This window comes from Chelon labrosus (genome assembly GCF_963514085.1).
Source record: "Chelon labrosus genome assembly, chromosome: 7".
NCBI classification, from domain to species: Eukaryota; Metazoa; Chordata; class Actinopteri; order Mugiliformes; family Mugilidae; genus Chelon; species Chelon labrosus.
Window position 1 is genome coordinate 183,149 of NC_140343.1, and position 16,284 is coordinate 199,432.

At 47.1% G+C, this 16,284-nt stretch overlaps 1 protein-coding gene across 2 annotated transcripts; it reads right to left on the reverse strand.

Annotated features, from left to right (window-relative positions):
• Nucleotides 1-233: 233 nt before the first annotated feature.
• tmem259 (transmembrane protein 259) lies at nucleotides 234-15,100 on the reverse strand. 2 transcript variants are annotated; one of them, XM_084548751.1, is made up of 12 exons: nucleotides 14,738-15,100; nucleotides 12,244-12,569; nucleotides 10,157-10,474; nucleotides 9,965-10,073; nucleotides 6,637-6,747; nucleotides 5,430-5,552; nucleotides 4,784-4,884; nucleotides 4,651-4,708; nucleotides 4,445-4,528; nucleotides 3,180-3,312; nucleotides 2,993-3,092; nucleotides 234-2,910 (listed from the first exon to the last, which is right to left on the reverse strand). In XM_084548751.1, exons 2-12 carry the CDS (start codon nucleotides 12,463-12,465, stop codon nucleotides 2,194-2,196), a joined length of 2,076 nt encoding a protein of 691 aa, XP_084404877.1. In that variant the 5' UTR covers nucleotides 12,466-12,569; nucleotides 14,738-15,100; the 3' UTR covers nucleotides 234-2,193. The 2 variants fall into 2 exon arrangements, with proteins under 2 accessions (XP_084404877.1, XP_084404876.1); XM_084548750.1 differs by having other exon boundaries at nucleotides 236-2,910; nucleotides 9,911-10,073; nucleotides 14,738-15,099.
• Between the last annotated feature and the right edge of the window lie 1,184 nt (nucleotides 15,101-16,284).

Below are 16,284 nucleotides of genomic sequence, written 5' to 3' on the forward strand. Positions count from 1 at the left end.
AGCTAAAGGCCTCTCTCTCATTGGCTGATGTTAATGTTGATGAATCCACTGAACAACCATGGTGTGATGGACAAAGACACTGCTCTCCAAGAAGAACATTTCTAAACATCATGTGGACAAGACAGAAGACTATTGGGACAATGTTTAGTGGACAGATGAGACCAAAGTAGAATAGTTTGGTTTAAATGAGATGAAACAACACTGCATCATTCCAGCATCAGAACCTCATCCCTCCATCAAACATGGGGGTGCTAATGTCCTGGTTTGGGCCTGTTCTGCTGCATCTGGACCAGGACGGCTTGTCATCATTGATGGACCAATGAATTCTGAATTCTACCAGTGAACTCTAAAAGAAAATGCCAGGACATCTGTCCATGAGCTGAATGTGAAGAGAAACTGGGTCATGCAGCAAGACAACGAGAACCAAGAACACAAGTGGTTCTACAAAAGAACGGTTAAAGAAGAACAAGATGAATGTTTAGGAACGGCCAAGTCAAAGTCCTGACCTTAATCCAATAGAAATGTTGTGGAAGGACCTGAAGCAAGCAGTTGATGTGAGGAAACCCACCAACATCTCAGAACTGAAGTGGTTCTGTTCTGAGGAATGGGCTAAAATTCCTCCAAGCTGCTGTAGACCACTGATCAGCAGTTACCAGAAACATTTAGTTACCAGGAGGTCACAGCAGATACTGGAGACAAGGAGGACATGATATGTAATATTGGCTCACTTTACTCTAATCTTTCTGCTTCGTGTGTGGCTGGGGTCTTTGTCTACTTTCAGAACTTGTGTGAAAATCCACTGATGTAAAAAAACTCTGAAGGACAACAGATGATTTACGTCGAGGATACATGAATGTAGCTACGTTAATTTGGGTTGAGTTGAGTGAACTCTGGTCAAAGAGCAGAAGTGAAAGAACTCATTCAGAGTCGTTGTCAAACAGCTGATGTTTTACTGGTTTTACTGGACAGTTAAATACAGTTTAATGAGTTCAGGCTTCAGATCAACTAATGAGGACACAGTCATCCAGCAGAGAGGCACCAAGAAGAAACACCCCCCCAAACCCCACATCCACCAGTATGGTTCAGTCCATGTCTGATGAGTCACACTCAGGCCCCGCCTCCTTCACAACAACAGTAAACAAATATAATCATGTCTTTGATCAGCTGATCCAGGATCAATCATGACTCATGGCCTCAGCTTCATGTCTGATCCACTTATTGATCCATTTAAAGGCAGGTGACTCTTTATTGATCAGTCATGTGATCACGTCCTCTAGATGTGAAGACAGGAAACGGAGGTCAAGGGGGGCGGGGCCTGAGCAGTGACACAGCTGGCGTCATATTGCACAATCAATCAGCTCCCTCAGCTGCTGCCAGTCTGAGGATTATTGATAAGGCATCGTCCTGATCAGCTGATTGATCAGTCTGACTACTGCTGCGCTCCAAAACTAATTTCCTGTTCTCTTCAAAATAAAAGCAGATGGAAACAAAAGCTCAACACAGTCCAGTTTGTGCTTCAGTCTGTCAGAATCAGAACAAACAACACTCACAGGTCAATAACTGATCACCATGGTTACAAGCTCACTGTGTACTTCCTGTCTGCAGCTCATTGGTTCGTTTACGAGGCTCAACTAATGATTATATTCATCATCAGCTGAGGTGCTGGGAGGGTTATTAATGATAATTAATTACTAAATGATTTATTATCGTCTGTTATTTATAACAGAACTGAAACCCTTCAATTAATCTGAAAAATGAATCATCAATGAATTAACTCAGTTTATCTTCTTCAGTCAATCAGCTGATTAATATCAGACCAGATCTTTCTGGTTCCTCGTCCTCGTTTCTTTTTGGGACAAACTCATCTGAAACTTTTTCTCTCCGACGGTTTAATCTGAACATTTTGGACCTGAATCTAAAATTCACAACAAAAAAATAAACATAATTATTCTGTCAATCATCTCGACTCCCATCACATCGACCTGGAGATCAGCTGACCATCAATTATTAGATGTTGGTTTAAAATTCAGAATAAAATGCAGGTGTGACTGCAGCAGGTCTGGTTCTGATCGGGACTGTACACTGATCACTGATCAGCTGATCAATCAATCAGTGACCAGCTGATTAATCCGTGATCAGCTGACAGACTGAGGCACAGTGTCAGACAGGTGAGATGATGTCACAGCTGGACTCTCAGGACGCCGTCTGTGAGGAGCTCTGCTCAGGTGATCTGCAGTCTGTACCTGGACTCTGTGGAGGGGGGCAGTCTGTCTGTGGAGGGGCTGCCTCTGATGGCCCCGCCCCCGACATCTGGAGCGCTCTGATTGGAGGAGTGGGTGAAGAATCATCTCCTCCTGCTGCGGGTTTAATTTCTGCTGAAACAACTTCTGAATTTTCTCCTCCTGCTGCTCCTCCTCCTCCTCCTGCTCCTGCTCCTGCTCCTCCTGCTCCTGCTCCTGCTCCTCCTCCTGCTCCTCCCATCCAGAACTCTGCCACAACACTGATCTCTCCTCCTGCTGACCCCTGACTTCCAGTAGCTCCTCCTTCTCCTGAGTCATCGGAGGAGGACAGAGCTTCAGTGATGATGGCGGCCGTCTGAGCGACCCAGTTCAGCTCCGCCCTCACCTCCCCTCCTCCTGCTGCTGGAGAGGAGGGCAGCTGCGGGTCGGCCTGAGGCCCCGGCTGGGCGGTGCCAGCCGGTCCTGGTTGGGGGACGTCGGCGGGTCCCGGTCCAGCAGCAGCAGCAGCAGCAGCAGCAGCAGCAGCAGCACTGTTATTGTTGTTGAGGTTGTCCTGCAGGGCCGTCTGGTTCTGACCCGCCTGCTGGTTCTGCAGCAGCATCTCCTGGATCCGGATCTGCTGCAGGATGGCTGGCAGCTCGTAGTGATGGAAGAAGTAGATCATGGAGTGCTGAGAGGAGGAAGAACAGGATGTTGTGAGCCAGACATCTTTATGTGAACAGTGTGAGGATGAGGGAGATGAAGGTTCTGACCTGAATGAAGAGCCAGGAGGTGACCAGGGCCAGGCTGCTGTACTGACCGTTGAAGCGGTAGTGATAGGCGTAGAAGGCAAAGTGGTACAGGTAGAAGAACCTGAAACAGTCCCGTAATGGGTAGAACAATAAACTAAAGGTTCTCTGGGCTCTGATCTGTTGCTGGGACATTAAAGTCATGACTCACCTCAACCAGTGGCGTTTGCTGGTGTTGGTGTGGCAGCAGATGGCGTCGTACTGATCGGCCAACCACACAATGAGGATGATGTAGAACGCCGTCGTTGTGTCGTTGAAGAACTCCGACATGATGGCCTCCATGCCTGATAACAGGAAGTGACATCACAGGTCAGGACCAGAACTCCTTCAGCTGTTTCAGGTTTCAAAACGAGTCGAGGACATGACGTCCTAACCCAACCCAGCCCTGACTCCATGACCGTCCTGACCCAACCCGGGACATGACCATCCTGACCCCATGACTGTCCTGACTCCATGACCGTCCTGACTCCATGACGTCCTAACCCAACCCAGCCCTGACTCCATGACCGTCCTGACCCAACCCGGGACATGACCGTCCTGACGACATGACCATCCTGACCCCATGACCGTTCTGACGACATGACTGTCCTGACTCCATGACGTCCTAACCCAACCCAGCCCTGACTCCATGACCGTCCTGATCCAACCCGGGACATGACCATCCTGACCCCATGACTGTCCTGACTCCATGACCGTCCTGAACCAACCTGGGACATGACTATCCTGACCCCATGACTGTCCTGACTCCATGACCGTCCTGAACCAACCTGGGACATGACCGTCCTGATCCCATGACCTCCTGACCCAACCCGGGACATGACCATCCTGACCCGGGACATGACCATCCTGACCCCATGACTGTCCTGACTCCATGACCGTCCTGACGACATGACTGTCCTGACTCCATGACGTCCTAACCCAACCCAGCCCTGACTCCATGACCGTCCTGATCCAACCCGGGACATGACCATCCTGACCCCATGACTGTCCTGACTCCATGACCATCCTGATCCAACCCGGGACATGACCATCCTGACCCCATGACTGTCCTGACTCCATGACCGTCCTGATCCAACCCGGGACATGACCATCCTGACCCGGGACCGTCCTGACGACATGACTGTCCTGACTCCATGACCGTCCTGATCCAACCCGGGACATGACCATCCTGACCCGGGACATGACTGCCCTGACCCTATGACTGTTGTGATTCCATGACCCCATGACCCCATGATTGTCCCGACCTGGACATGACCATCCTGATCCCAGACAAGGCCGTCCTGACATTTCAGCCTGGTTTAGGAGGCGTCTCTGAATCAAACTGGTTTAACATGGAGGTTTCTGGATCTAAAATGGATCCATGATCAGAACGTGACCGTGTGAACTGTTTGAAGCAGTTTTCAGAAAGTGACTTACCTACAAGGGCCAGGATGACGGTGAGCAGAGGGGCTGCTGGGAAGGCGATGGTCATGTTCATCTCCAACATCTGAAGAAGATCAACTAAAGAAGAAGGAGACACAGTTACACCAACGTGAGACCAGTGCCAAGGTTAACTGACGCTAAATTTGGGTCTACGTCACGTGACATATTCTGAGCCGAGCTACAGTGAACTGGTCACTGACCGATGAAGACGAAGATCTGGTGGTGAGAGTATCTGAGCAGCATGGACACCGACAGAGTCTGAAACATACCAAACATACATACGTGTTAAATGATGTGAATGTCTCATTACATTGGACCTTATGGTTTACTCACAAATATGACCATGATGACGAATGCTGCCAGGTACGAGGTTCTAGCCATCCACATGCTGACAAAGCGGTAATGTTCTCCAGACACCACATTCCTCAAGAACCCTGCAAAGAACCCGCCAGACCATGAACAGTAGTTACTCCCTCATTGATAGCTCTACCAGGTCACTGCAGAACCAGAACCAGGAAGACAAATGTTCAACTATTTTGTGTCAGTGTCATTCAGAAACTGGAAGACTGATCATTTAACGTTGGTTCTTTGTTCCTGTTTATACTCAACTAGTGCAGAGCCCGTCGGAAGTATGTATTCCTATAGTGGGAGCCTACAGGTGCTGTGTATGAGGATTAGTGGAAATATTAGAGCGGAGAAAACCTATTTTACCGATATATTTTACATTTCTTATCCAAACAACGTCAAACTTAGCAGTGCACATCTTCGTGCCCGTAGCGAGACACCTGCCCAGTTTCAAATCAATCGGGCCAACGGTTCGCGACATATGCGTGCCACAGACAGACAGACAGACAAACACACAGACGCTTCTTGATTTATAGATAGATGTTTGATTTCAGAATATTTTCATGTCAACATTATCACTGACGTCTACTGATCAAATGTGGTATGTATAGAACGTTATACATGTGTCATCTACCTTTGTTCTCCTCGTTCTCAGCGAGTGCCTTCACGCTGGACATCAGGATGTCGTCGTAGCCCAAGAACTCATCGAGCAGGAAGCGACTAAAGCCGTCTCCAAAACACTCGTCCTTCATGGGATCTAAACGGAGACACACAGCTTGAGAACCATCAGGGTCCAGTCTTGTGGTGTAGTGGTACAGTCATGTCATGTAAAGTCATGTGATGATGTGGAGTCATGTCATACACTACCTGGCCAAATAAAAGGTCCCCCTCTAGTATCAGGTTGGACCTCCTTTATCTCTGATTCCAGCTCATTCTCTGTATCATTGTTTCTATAATCTTCTCCAATGTCTCCAGATTTATTTCCATCCAGTGTTTCATTCATTTTCCACCAAGATCTTGTATTGATGATGGAGAGTCTGACCACTGCACAAAGCCTTCTCCAGCACATCCCAAAGATTCTCAATGGGGTTCAGGTCTGGACTCTGTGGTGGCCAATCCATGTGTGAACATGATGTCTCATGCTCCCTGAACCACTCTTTCACAATCTGAGCCCCATGAATCCTGGCATTGTCATCTTGGAATATGATCCATTGATGGAATAACCTGGTCATTCAGTATATTCAGGTAGTCAGCTGACCTCATAATGTTGCTGAACCTAGACCTGAGCAACTGCAGCAACCCCAGATCATAGCACTGCCCCCACAGGCTTGTACAGTAGACACTAGGCATGATGGGTGCATCACTTCATCTGCCTCTCTTCTTACCCTGATGCTTCTCCACTATCCTTCCAGTTTTTAATAATGCCTTGGACAGTTCTTAACCCAGTTTTAGTAGTTTCTACAATCTCCTTAGATGTTTTCTCTGCTTGATGCATGCCAATGATTTGACCCTTCTCAAACAGACGACCACAGGATGTGTCTTTAGACATGGTTGTTGAAGGAATGAGAAGCTACTCATTGCATCAGTTGGGCTTAAATAACTTGTTGTCAGCTGAAAGATAATCACCCATGCAGTAATTATCCAATAGGAGGTGAACACCTGTTTGATTAGTTAAATCCACTTTTTTTTTGGCCAGGCTGTGTATATAGTCATGTGATGTAGAGGTCGAGTCATGTGATACATAGTCATGTGATGTAGAGGTCGAGTGATGTATAGTCATGTGATGTAGCAGTAGAGTCATGTGATATAAAGTCATGTGAGGTTCTATGTGTGGTTCTGACCCAGAGTGACGACCATGACGGGGATGTTGAGTCTCTGCCTGGTGCTCTGAGACAGACGCAGGAAGCCATACTCCAGAGAATATTCCACAATGTATTCCTCCTGAGGCCACACTGAAACCACAACATCATCTGTGTTTCCTCCATGTTCATTCAGCACCATGTCAGCATGTTAGCATGTCACCATGTTAACTGTGATTTAGAAGTGAAGATGAAATAATAATAAAGAATACAGACGTTCCTGTATAAACGCTTTATAATCTGAGAAACCAAACAACCCAGGGCCGGCATGTTGGAGAAAACAGGTGTATTTCTTTTAGAGGTTTGTCCAAACATGTTCCAGTTACAGACTCCACAAGGAAAGGTGGAGGAACTACAACCATTTAATACACAGTCTTGTTAAAATACAGTCAGAGAAAGGAAACCATGGGGAACTCAAAGAACTGGATGTCCACAGAAGACAGTGGAGGATGAATCCAGTGAAGAACACTCTACCAGAGGGTGGTCCACAATCGGACCAAAGAACACCTAAAGATCCAGGTCAGACCAAAGAACATCTAAAGATCCAGGTCAGACTAAAGAACATCTAAAGATCCAGGTCACACTACAGAACATCTAAAGATCCAGGTCACACTACAGAACATCTAAAGATCCAGGTCAGACTACAGAACACCTAAAGATCCAGGTCAGACTAAAGAACATCTAAAGATCCAGGTCACACTACAGAACATCTAAAGATCCAGGTCACACTACAGAACATCTAAAGATCCAGGTCAGACTACAGAACATCTAAAGATCCAGGTCACACTACAGAACATCTAAAGATCCAGGTCAGACTAAAGAACATCTAAAGATCTAGGTCAGACTACAGAACATCTAAAGATCCAGGTCACACTACAGAACATCTAAAGATCCAGGTCACACTACAGAACATCTAAAGATCCAGGTCACACTACAGAACATCTAAAGATCCAGGTCACACTACAGAACACCTAAAGATCCAGGTCACACTACAGAACATCTAAAGATCCAGGTCAGACTACAGAACATCTAAAGATCCAGGTCAGACTACAGAACATCTAAAGATCCAGGTCACACTACAGAACATCTAAAGATCCAGGTCAGACTACAGAACATCTAAAGATCCAGGTCAGACTACAGAACATCTAAAGATCCAGGTCAGACTAAAGAACATCTAAAGATCCAGGTCAGACTACAGAACATCTAAAGATCCAGGTCAGACTAAAGAACATCTAAAGATCCAGGTCAGACTACAGAACGTCTAAAGATCCAGGTCAGACTACAGAACGTCTAAAGATCCAGGTCAGACTAAAGAACATCTAAAGATCCAGGTCAGACTAAAGAACATCTAAAGATCCAGGTCAGACTACAGAACATCTAAAGATCCAGGTCAGACTACAGAACGTCTAAAGATCTAGGTCGGACTAAAGAACATCTAAAGATCCAGGTCAGACTAAAGAACATCTAAAGATCCAGGTCAGACTAAAGAACATCTAAAGATCCAGGTCAGACTACAGAACGTCTAAAGATCCAGGTCAGACTACAGAACATCTAAAGATCCAGGTCAGACTAAAGAACATCTAAAGATCCAGGTCAGACTACAGAACATCTAAAGATCCAGGTCAGACTACAGAACATCTAAAGATCCAGGTCAGACTACAGAACATCTAAAGATCCAGGTCACACTACAGAACATCTAAAGATCCAGGTCAGACTACAGAACATCTAAAGATCCAGGTCAGACTACAGAACGTCTAAAGATCCAGGTCAGACTAAAGAACATCTAAAGATCCAGGTCCGACTACAGAACATCTAAAGATCCAGGTCAGACTACAGAACGTCTAAAGATCCAGGTCAGACTAAAGAACATCTAAAGATCCAGGTCAGACTAAAGAACATCTAAAGATCCAGGTCACACTACAGAACATCTAAAGATCCAGGTCAGACTACAGAACATCTAAAGATCCAGGTCAGACTACAGAACGTCTAAAGAATGAAGTGTTTAAACTACACCTGGACACAGATGCGTAAAGACCAGGGGCCTCATGTACGAAGACTTGTGTGGATTTCCTTCTAAAACGTGGCGCACGCTCAGATTTAGAAGCTTTTTTCCTTTGTACATTCCAATCGAGCGTACCCAAACCCTCCCTGGCCACGCCCCTTTTAAATATGCAAATTATATTTAAATTGACCCTGCACCTGAGATTTCCCTCTCTGCACGATCAGAAAACGAAAACATAAGAAGTAAGACGGGAAAAAAAAGAACTTCACAGAAAGTGAATTGGAGACGCTGCTCACTGGAGTGGAGACAAACATGTCCTCTTTGACAGCTGTCCTCCACTGGAGTGGAGACAAACATGTCCTCTTTGGCAGCTGTCCTCCACTGGAGTGGAGACAGACATGTCCTCTTTGGCAGCTGTCCTCCACTGGAGTGGAGACAGACATGTCCTCTTTGGCAGCTGTCCTCCACTGGAGTGGAGACAGACATGTCCTCTTTGGCAGCTGTCCTCCACTGGAGTGGAGACAGACATGTCCTCTTTGGCAGCTGTCCTCCACGCGCCACAATGTTGGTTACTTGTATTTGCGCATCACGTATGATCTGTACATTGATCGAATGAAAATGTTTCCTGTTGACATTTACAAATTCATGCGATGGAGCTTTTATATCAATGTGTGTCCAGTCCATAGCTCTGATTACATTCAGAGAACCGGCTCTTTAATGTTGACCTGTTCAGATGCATTGTGGGTATTTGATCTACCTGGCTGACATGAGGATAACTCCGCCCCACACGGCTGGCATGGCTCTGCTCAGGGTCGACCGGTCGGACTAATAGTTTTCACATTGATGACAGTTTCCCAGCATCACCTCTAAGTGTCTCCAGAGGATCAACAGCTGTAGAAGCCAGCGTAGCCAGACATGACGTTGGTGAAGGAACGGACAAGTTCACGGACATTTACCTCTGATACATCTGAACTTTTACGTGAACGAGTACGTATGGAACATTTTTGTGCACACGCAACCTTCATACATGAGGCCCCTGGAGAACATGTTAGTGGTTGTAGTTCCTCGGCCTGGTTTGTGTCCAAACATAGAAGTGACTGAGCTGAGCTTTGACCTTTAGTTCTAAATGTATCTGTTAAAAGTTGATGTACCAGGAGAAAGAGGAGGAAGAGGAGGAAGAGGAGTTGGAGGAGGAGGAGGAGAAGCTAAAGGGGATGAAAGAGGAGGAGCTGGAGGAGGTGAAGGAGGGTTTACCTGCTCTGGTCATCATCTCCAGCTCAGACACTGTATCCTTCAGCGGCTGCATACCTTTAGTGGTCTGGCTGAAAGAGACGTCCTGGCTGTCGTTGACTCCTCCTCCTCCAACACCTCCTCCAATCAGAGATGGCTTCAGACGAGGCTCAATGTCCAGCTCAAACTGCAGGACAACACAAGACAGGTGAGGACAGACAGGTAAAGATAGGTGGGGGCAGACAGGGGAGGACGGTGATCACGACTCACCTGCACTGAGCTGTTGTCAAACATCTCCATGGTCATCTCCTCCTCCTCCTCCTCTTCCTCCTGCAGCGCTGCCAAGCTGAGCCCCGCCACCACTGCTCCACCTCCTCCTCCCACCTCCCCCTGGGTCTCCAGCTCCTCCTGGAGACTTGAGGAGTCGTAGTGTTGCAGGAAGACAGCGGCTCGGCTGGAGTTCCTCTGGATCTCCACCCTGAGGATGCCGTCACGAGGCCAGCGCTCCTTCACCACCTCCAGACAGTTGATAGGAGAACGAGAGAAGGCGATGTGGATGTAGGCGAGGATGAAGAGGACGAAGAGCGCCTGAGGAAGAGGAGGAGGAAAAGTTCATACCGGCTTTATTCTATTACTGCTAACAGTGTTCATAGCGGGTTTCTTCTGCCACAGCCCTTTAATGGAGATCAGTGGTTCCCAAAGTGGGGGGGCGCAGAGCCATTGCAGGGGGGGCGCAGGGCGGTGACAATTAGAGGATGACAATTTTTCAGGACTCCCGCGGGTCATGGTATTCCCGCGGGAGTTTCACTGTTGGTAACGTGACAGGGACGGGACAGAGCAGATAATCAACGGGAGCGGGACGGAGACGGAGATTAAATTAAAAAGTGACGCTGCAATGCGGCGAGTGCGCCCAACTTTAGACAACAACACAGGGAGCGGGACGGGATTTATTTTGGGGGGGGGGGGGGCAGTCACGTGATCGGGGTATGACGGGAGTATTGTTGTGGGCTCGGGATGGGAGCGACAGTTGATTCCCGTGTCACCCTCTAGATGGAATGAATCAATAAAGGACACCGCTTGCGATGAGATGGACAAGTTCAAATATTTTAAGTTTAGTATTTTTGGGGGGGGGGGGGGGGGTGGGGGCGTGAAGATTTTCTTCTGTGCCAAAGGGGGGCCTAGCTGAGAACATTTGGGAACCACTGATGGAGATACACCTGATACCGCCAGGCTGGAGTCATGCGACTTCCTGAAACACAACTGAGGTTTGTATGACGACTCAGCACTCAGCCGTCTGTATGACGACTCAGCCGTCTGTATGACGACTCAGCCGTCTGTATGACGACTCAGCGGTCTGTCTGTATGACGACTCAGCGGTCTGTCTGACGACTCAGCGGTCTGTCTGTATGACGACTCAGCCGTCTGTATGACGACTCAGCCGTCTGTATGACGACTCAGCCGTCTGTATGACGACTCAGCACTCAGCCGTCTGTATGACGACTCAGCCGTCTGTATGACGACTCAGCACTCAGCCGTCTGTATGACGACTCAGCACTCAGCCGTCTGTATGACGACTCAGCCGTCTGTATGGCGACTCAGCACTCAGCTGTCTGTATGATGACTCAGCCGTCTGTATGACGACTCAGCACTCAGCCGTCTGTATGACGACTCAGCCGTCTGTATGGCGACTCAGCACTCAGCTGTCTGTATGACGACTCAGCCGTCTGTATGGCGACTCAGCCGTCTGTATGACGACTCAGCCGTCTGTATGACGACTCAGCCGTCTGTATGACGACTCAGCCGTCTGTATGACGACTCAGCCGTCTGTATGACGACTCAGCACTCAGCCGTCTGTATGACGACTCAGCACTCAGCCGTCTGTATGACGACTCAGCCGTCTGTATGGCGACTCAGCACTCAGCTGTCTGTATGATGACTCAGCCGTCTGTATGACGACTCAGCCGTCTGTATGACGACTCAGCCGTCTGTATGACGACTCAGCCGTCTGTATGACGACTCAGCCGTCTGTATGATGACTCAGCCGTCTGTCTGTGACTGAGGTTAATCTGGGGATTTTTGCACCAGACTCCATTCATAATCTGCCCACTTTAACAGGGGCTGGTGCAGATTAGTCTGTTGGCTAGTTAGCAGCATTAGAACACAGTTACATGTTTATTCAGTCTTTCAGGACCAGAAGTCACAGCTGATGTTCCAGATCATGTCAGAGCTTGTTAACCTTAATGAAGCAGTCCAGTGATCATTGAGTCATCATCCTGTAAATAAACCACCTGGAGGGAACTGCTGATCAGAGTCTCCAGGTGTTCAAGGTCCGTCCAGGTCTGTCCTGGTGGTCTTACCTTGAGCAGGACGAAGAACTCAAAGACTCTCCTGAAGGACGGGGGGAAGAGGCGAGCATAGGTGACGGCCATCTTGAAGAAGAGGGCGTGGAAGAGGCGGTCCCGGACGTTGATGAGAGGGTTTTGGTTGATGTTAGGGTTCCTGATCCTGTTGGGCCCCATGTTGTTGTTGTTGTTGTTGTTCAGGGGGACATTGTTGTTGTTGGCCTGGTTCTCTGACATGGTCTCGATCTCTGGAGGACTCACACTGAACTAACTCACCCCTCCAGGTTGGTCCTAGGTCAGCATGGCTCAGGTCCACCTGGGACACCTGGACGTCTACACACCTGCGAGAGACAGGAGGACAGCTGATCAGGGGAGGAACAGACAGGAAGTGGTCACTGATGGAAGGTCTCAGACTTCCTGTCGTGAACATGTCAGGAACATTTTCTATCAGACGTCTATAATCTGAGATTAGGAGGAGAACAGGAATCAGTCAGTGAAACATACAATTAAGAACAAATCATTGTCTCAGGTCACATTCATTCATATTAAACCTTCGGATCCATCTGGTTCTAATAGTTCAGGATAAACATTAACATCATATATAACGTCTATATTAAACGTCTGCACTGTGATCAGTTAACAGGTTTATAATACAGCTCTGGGTTAAAGTGACGGGTTCGCTGGATTACGTCACCAACAAGATGATCCTTCACACATGGTGGAAACACTGAGGAACCCCAGGACGCCTTGTTTGTCCTGTCAGGTCGGTTCATTGGTTCTGGTTCTGATGTGAACTCATCAATAGAACTCTGAGCCTGGTTAGAGCTTTCATTCATTTCAGCCTCAACTTCCTGGACCTCAGTTTAATTAGTGTCATTTTCATCATCCTGGCACTAGAACCACCATGTTGAGAACGTCTAAAGACCATGTTCTCATCGTGAAGCGTCACCGTACTTAGGTAGTCGATGTCTTCAATGACGAATCGTTGATAAATACTGGAACAAAAACCAGAACAAACCCTAGAACAAACACCAGAACAAACCCTAGAACAAACACTAGAACAAACCCTAGAACAAACACCAGAACAAACCCTAGAACAAACACTAGAACAAACCCTAGAACAAACACCAGAACAAACCCTAGAACAAACACCAGAACAAACCCTAGCACAAACCCTAGAACAAACACCAGAACAAACCCTAGAACAAACACTAGAACAAACCCTAGAACAAACACTAGAACAAACACTAGAACAAACCCTAGAACAAACACCAGAACAAACCCTAGAACAAACACCAGAACAAACCCTAGAACAAACACCAGAACAAACCCTAGAACAAACACCAGAACAAACCCTAGAACAAACACCAGAACAAAAACCAGAACAAACCCTAGAACAAAAACCAGAACAAACACCAGAACAAACCCTAGAACAAAAACCAGAACAAACCCTAGAACAAACCCTAGAACAAAAACCAGAACAAACCCTAGAACAAACCCCAGAACAAACACCAGAACAAACCCTAGAACAAACCCTAGAACAAACACCAGAACAAAAACCAGAACAAACCCTAGAACAAAAACCAGAACAAACCCTAGAACAAACACCAGAACAAACCCTAGAACAAACACCAGAACAAACCCTAGAACAAACCCTAGAACAAACACCAGAACAAACCCTAGAACAAACACCAGAACAAACCCTAGAACAAAAACCAGAACAAACCCTAGAACAAACACCAGAACAAACCCTAGAACAAACACCAGAACAAACACCAGAACAAACACTAGAACAAACACTAGAACACTAGAATAAAGACTAGAACAAATAATAGAACAAAAAAAAACAAAATAAAGACTATAACAAATAGAGGAACCAGTTACAGCTTATCTTAGTTTGAAGCTGTTAAACTCCGGATGATGGACCACGTCCTCTCTGTGAGGACAAAAGACTGATCATGGTCTCCTGATGATGGGCCTTCTTCGATTTAGTAACTGATCTCATCGATCTCCTGGAGCGATCAGCTCGTCTCAGGTGGACAACGATCGACCAATGCCAGAGGTCAGATTTAGGTTTTTAATTACTTTGCGTTACTGATGTAAACAAACTGAATTAAAGGGAAACAGCTGTTTGTTCCAGCTGTGACACATTATTGTTTGCACAGTGTATTGATCAGTGAGATCAGGTGAGTCTCGGGCCTGTACGCGTCTACTTCAGCAGGTAAACACCTTCCCCCCACTCCCCCAGACCGACAGCTAGCATTAGCTTCAGACCTCAGACCGACAGCTAGCATTAGCATCAGACCTTAGACCGACAGCTAGCATTAGCTTCAGACCTCAGACCGACAGCTAGCATTAGCTTCAGACCTCAGACCGACAGCTAGCATTAGCTTCAGACCTCAGACCGACAGCTAGCATTAGCTTCAGACCTCAGACCGACAGCTAGCATTAGCTTCAGACCTCAGACCGACAGCTAGCATTAGCACTAGACCCGGTGTAGCTGACTCACCCGTTAATGTCTCCTCGGTCGTGAGTCCATGTCCCCGTTAACACCGTCTCGGTGTTTTCACTCAGAACCTGCGAGTCGTTAGCTCCGTTAGCTCCGTTAGCGCTAGCCGCCAATAGGGTAAATGACGCTGCTGGAGCTAGCGGCTAAAGCGGCTAAAACTAGTTAAAGAGTGGAATTAGCGGTTAGCTGGTAGGTTCCACACTGAGATATATTTCTCTTTGAACAACACGGAGGAAGAAGAAGTCTGACTCTTCATGGGACTGAAATGAGATCAGAGCTGCGCCTCAGCCAACAGCTGCTAGCTGAAGCTAACTGAAGCTAACGGCAGTTTCCAGTCAGGCTGCCCTGATCAGGAGGAAACACAAAATACGGGTCCTTTGGGCTCTCAGTGCCTTAGCCCTGAAACTTGTCTTACAGGTTCTTCCCAACACTGAGTAATAAACCCTGAGTCTTGTCTGCCAGGTGTCTCCTGAGTCAATACTCTCTAAGCTTTACACTTCTATTTTCTGTTGGCGACAATTTTATTGATATTCTATCAATAACAATCTAAACGGTCTCAAGAGGCTTTCCAGAGCTCAGAATGTGCAGAGCAGCCCAGTTCTTTCACAATAAAACACAAATAAAATATAAATTAAAGCCCAGGTCCTTCAAATAAAAGGCCACTCATGAAGACGCACAGAAACACACATCTGACTGCAGAGCTGCTCAGATGATGAACGTCACAATCACACAGACATTCCTGGTTGCAGTTGCCATGGCAACACGGTGGCGGACGGATTGCCTCCAGTAAAAGAGAAGGGTGGGAGGTGTGTGTTTGTGAGCAGTTTCATCCTGGTGTGGTCCTCTCTGCTGCTGCTACCTTGTTCCCATGTTAACATGATTACATGTGGGCTAAGGAACAGGACTGACCTTGATCCAGTTCCAAATCTATAACGTACCTGATGCATCTCTCTTAAGATGTCTCAAGTCTCAGGACCAGTTTCTATCTCTGCTTGGTGTCTGTCCACACCTGTCTACATGATCGCTATGTCCTACGTACTCTGTCCTCCTGAATAAGACCTGGTGATTCAGGACCGTCACATCTGTGGAGAGTCATGTTGATCTAAACATCTGGATTAAAATTGCTCTGATGAAGCAGCTGAATACAGACATCAACCCAGAAGATCCAGACGACAACATCTGTCACCAAGTCCTTTTAGTTTCCTCGCCTGGTGAAACTCAGATCTAGTTTTTGTTTCTGTCCCCCTAAAAAGTAAAGTTTATAACTTGATCTTATAATTCTCCAGTCGTATTCCTGATTGACTCAGTTGTCGATATACTGAGCTGCCGAGTCACATGGTTTTGACACCAGAACCTGTTCATGTTCTACATGGACCTAGAGGTTCTGCTGGTTTCATTCAGCTCCCAGAACTTTGACAGAACCTGTTCAGAGATTCTACGCTGCATGTTTCTAACACGGACTGGTTCACTAGTGTTCAGTGTTCATCTACCTGTTTTATAGCTCTACTATAGTCCCACACTGACATGGAGGGGGAGGAGCTTATGAC

Bases quoted from the DNA above. Each gene is read 5' to 3' on its own strand.
- tmem259 (XM_084548750.1), bottom strand. From the start codon at position 12,465: ATGTCAGAGAACCAGGCCAACAACAACAATGTCCCCCTGAACAACAAC. The intron at 6,748-9,910 runs GTAAACCCTCCT...TTGTGGTTTCAG, and splicing joins GGAGATGATGACCAGAGCAG to TGTGGCCTCAGGAGGAATAC. The intron at 2,911-2,992 runs GTCAGAACCTTC...TCCTCCTCTCAG, and splicing joins CCTCCTGGCTCTTCATTCAG to CACTCCATGATCTACTTCTT.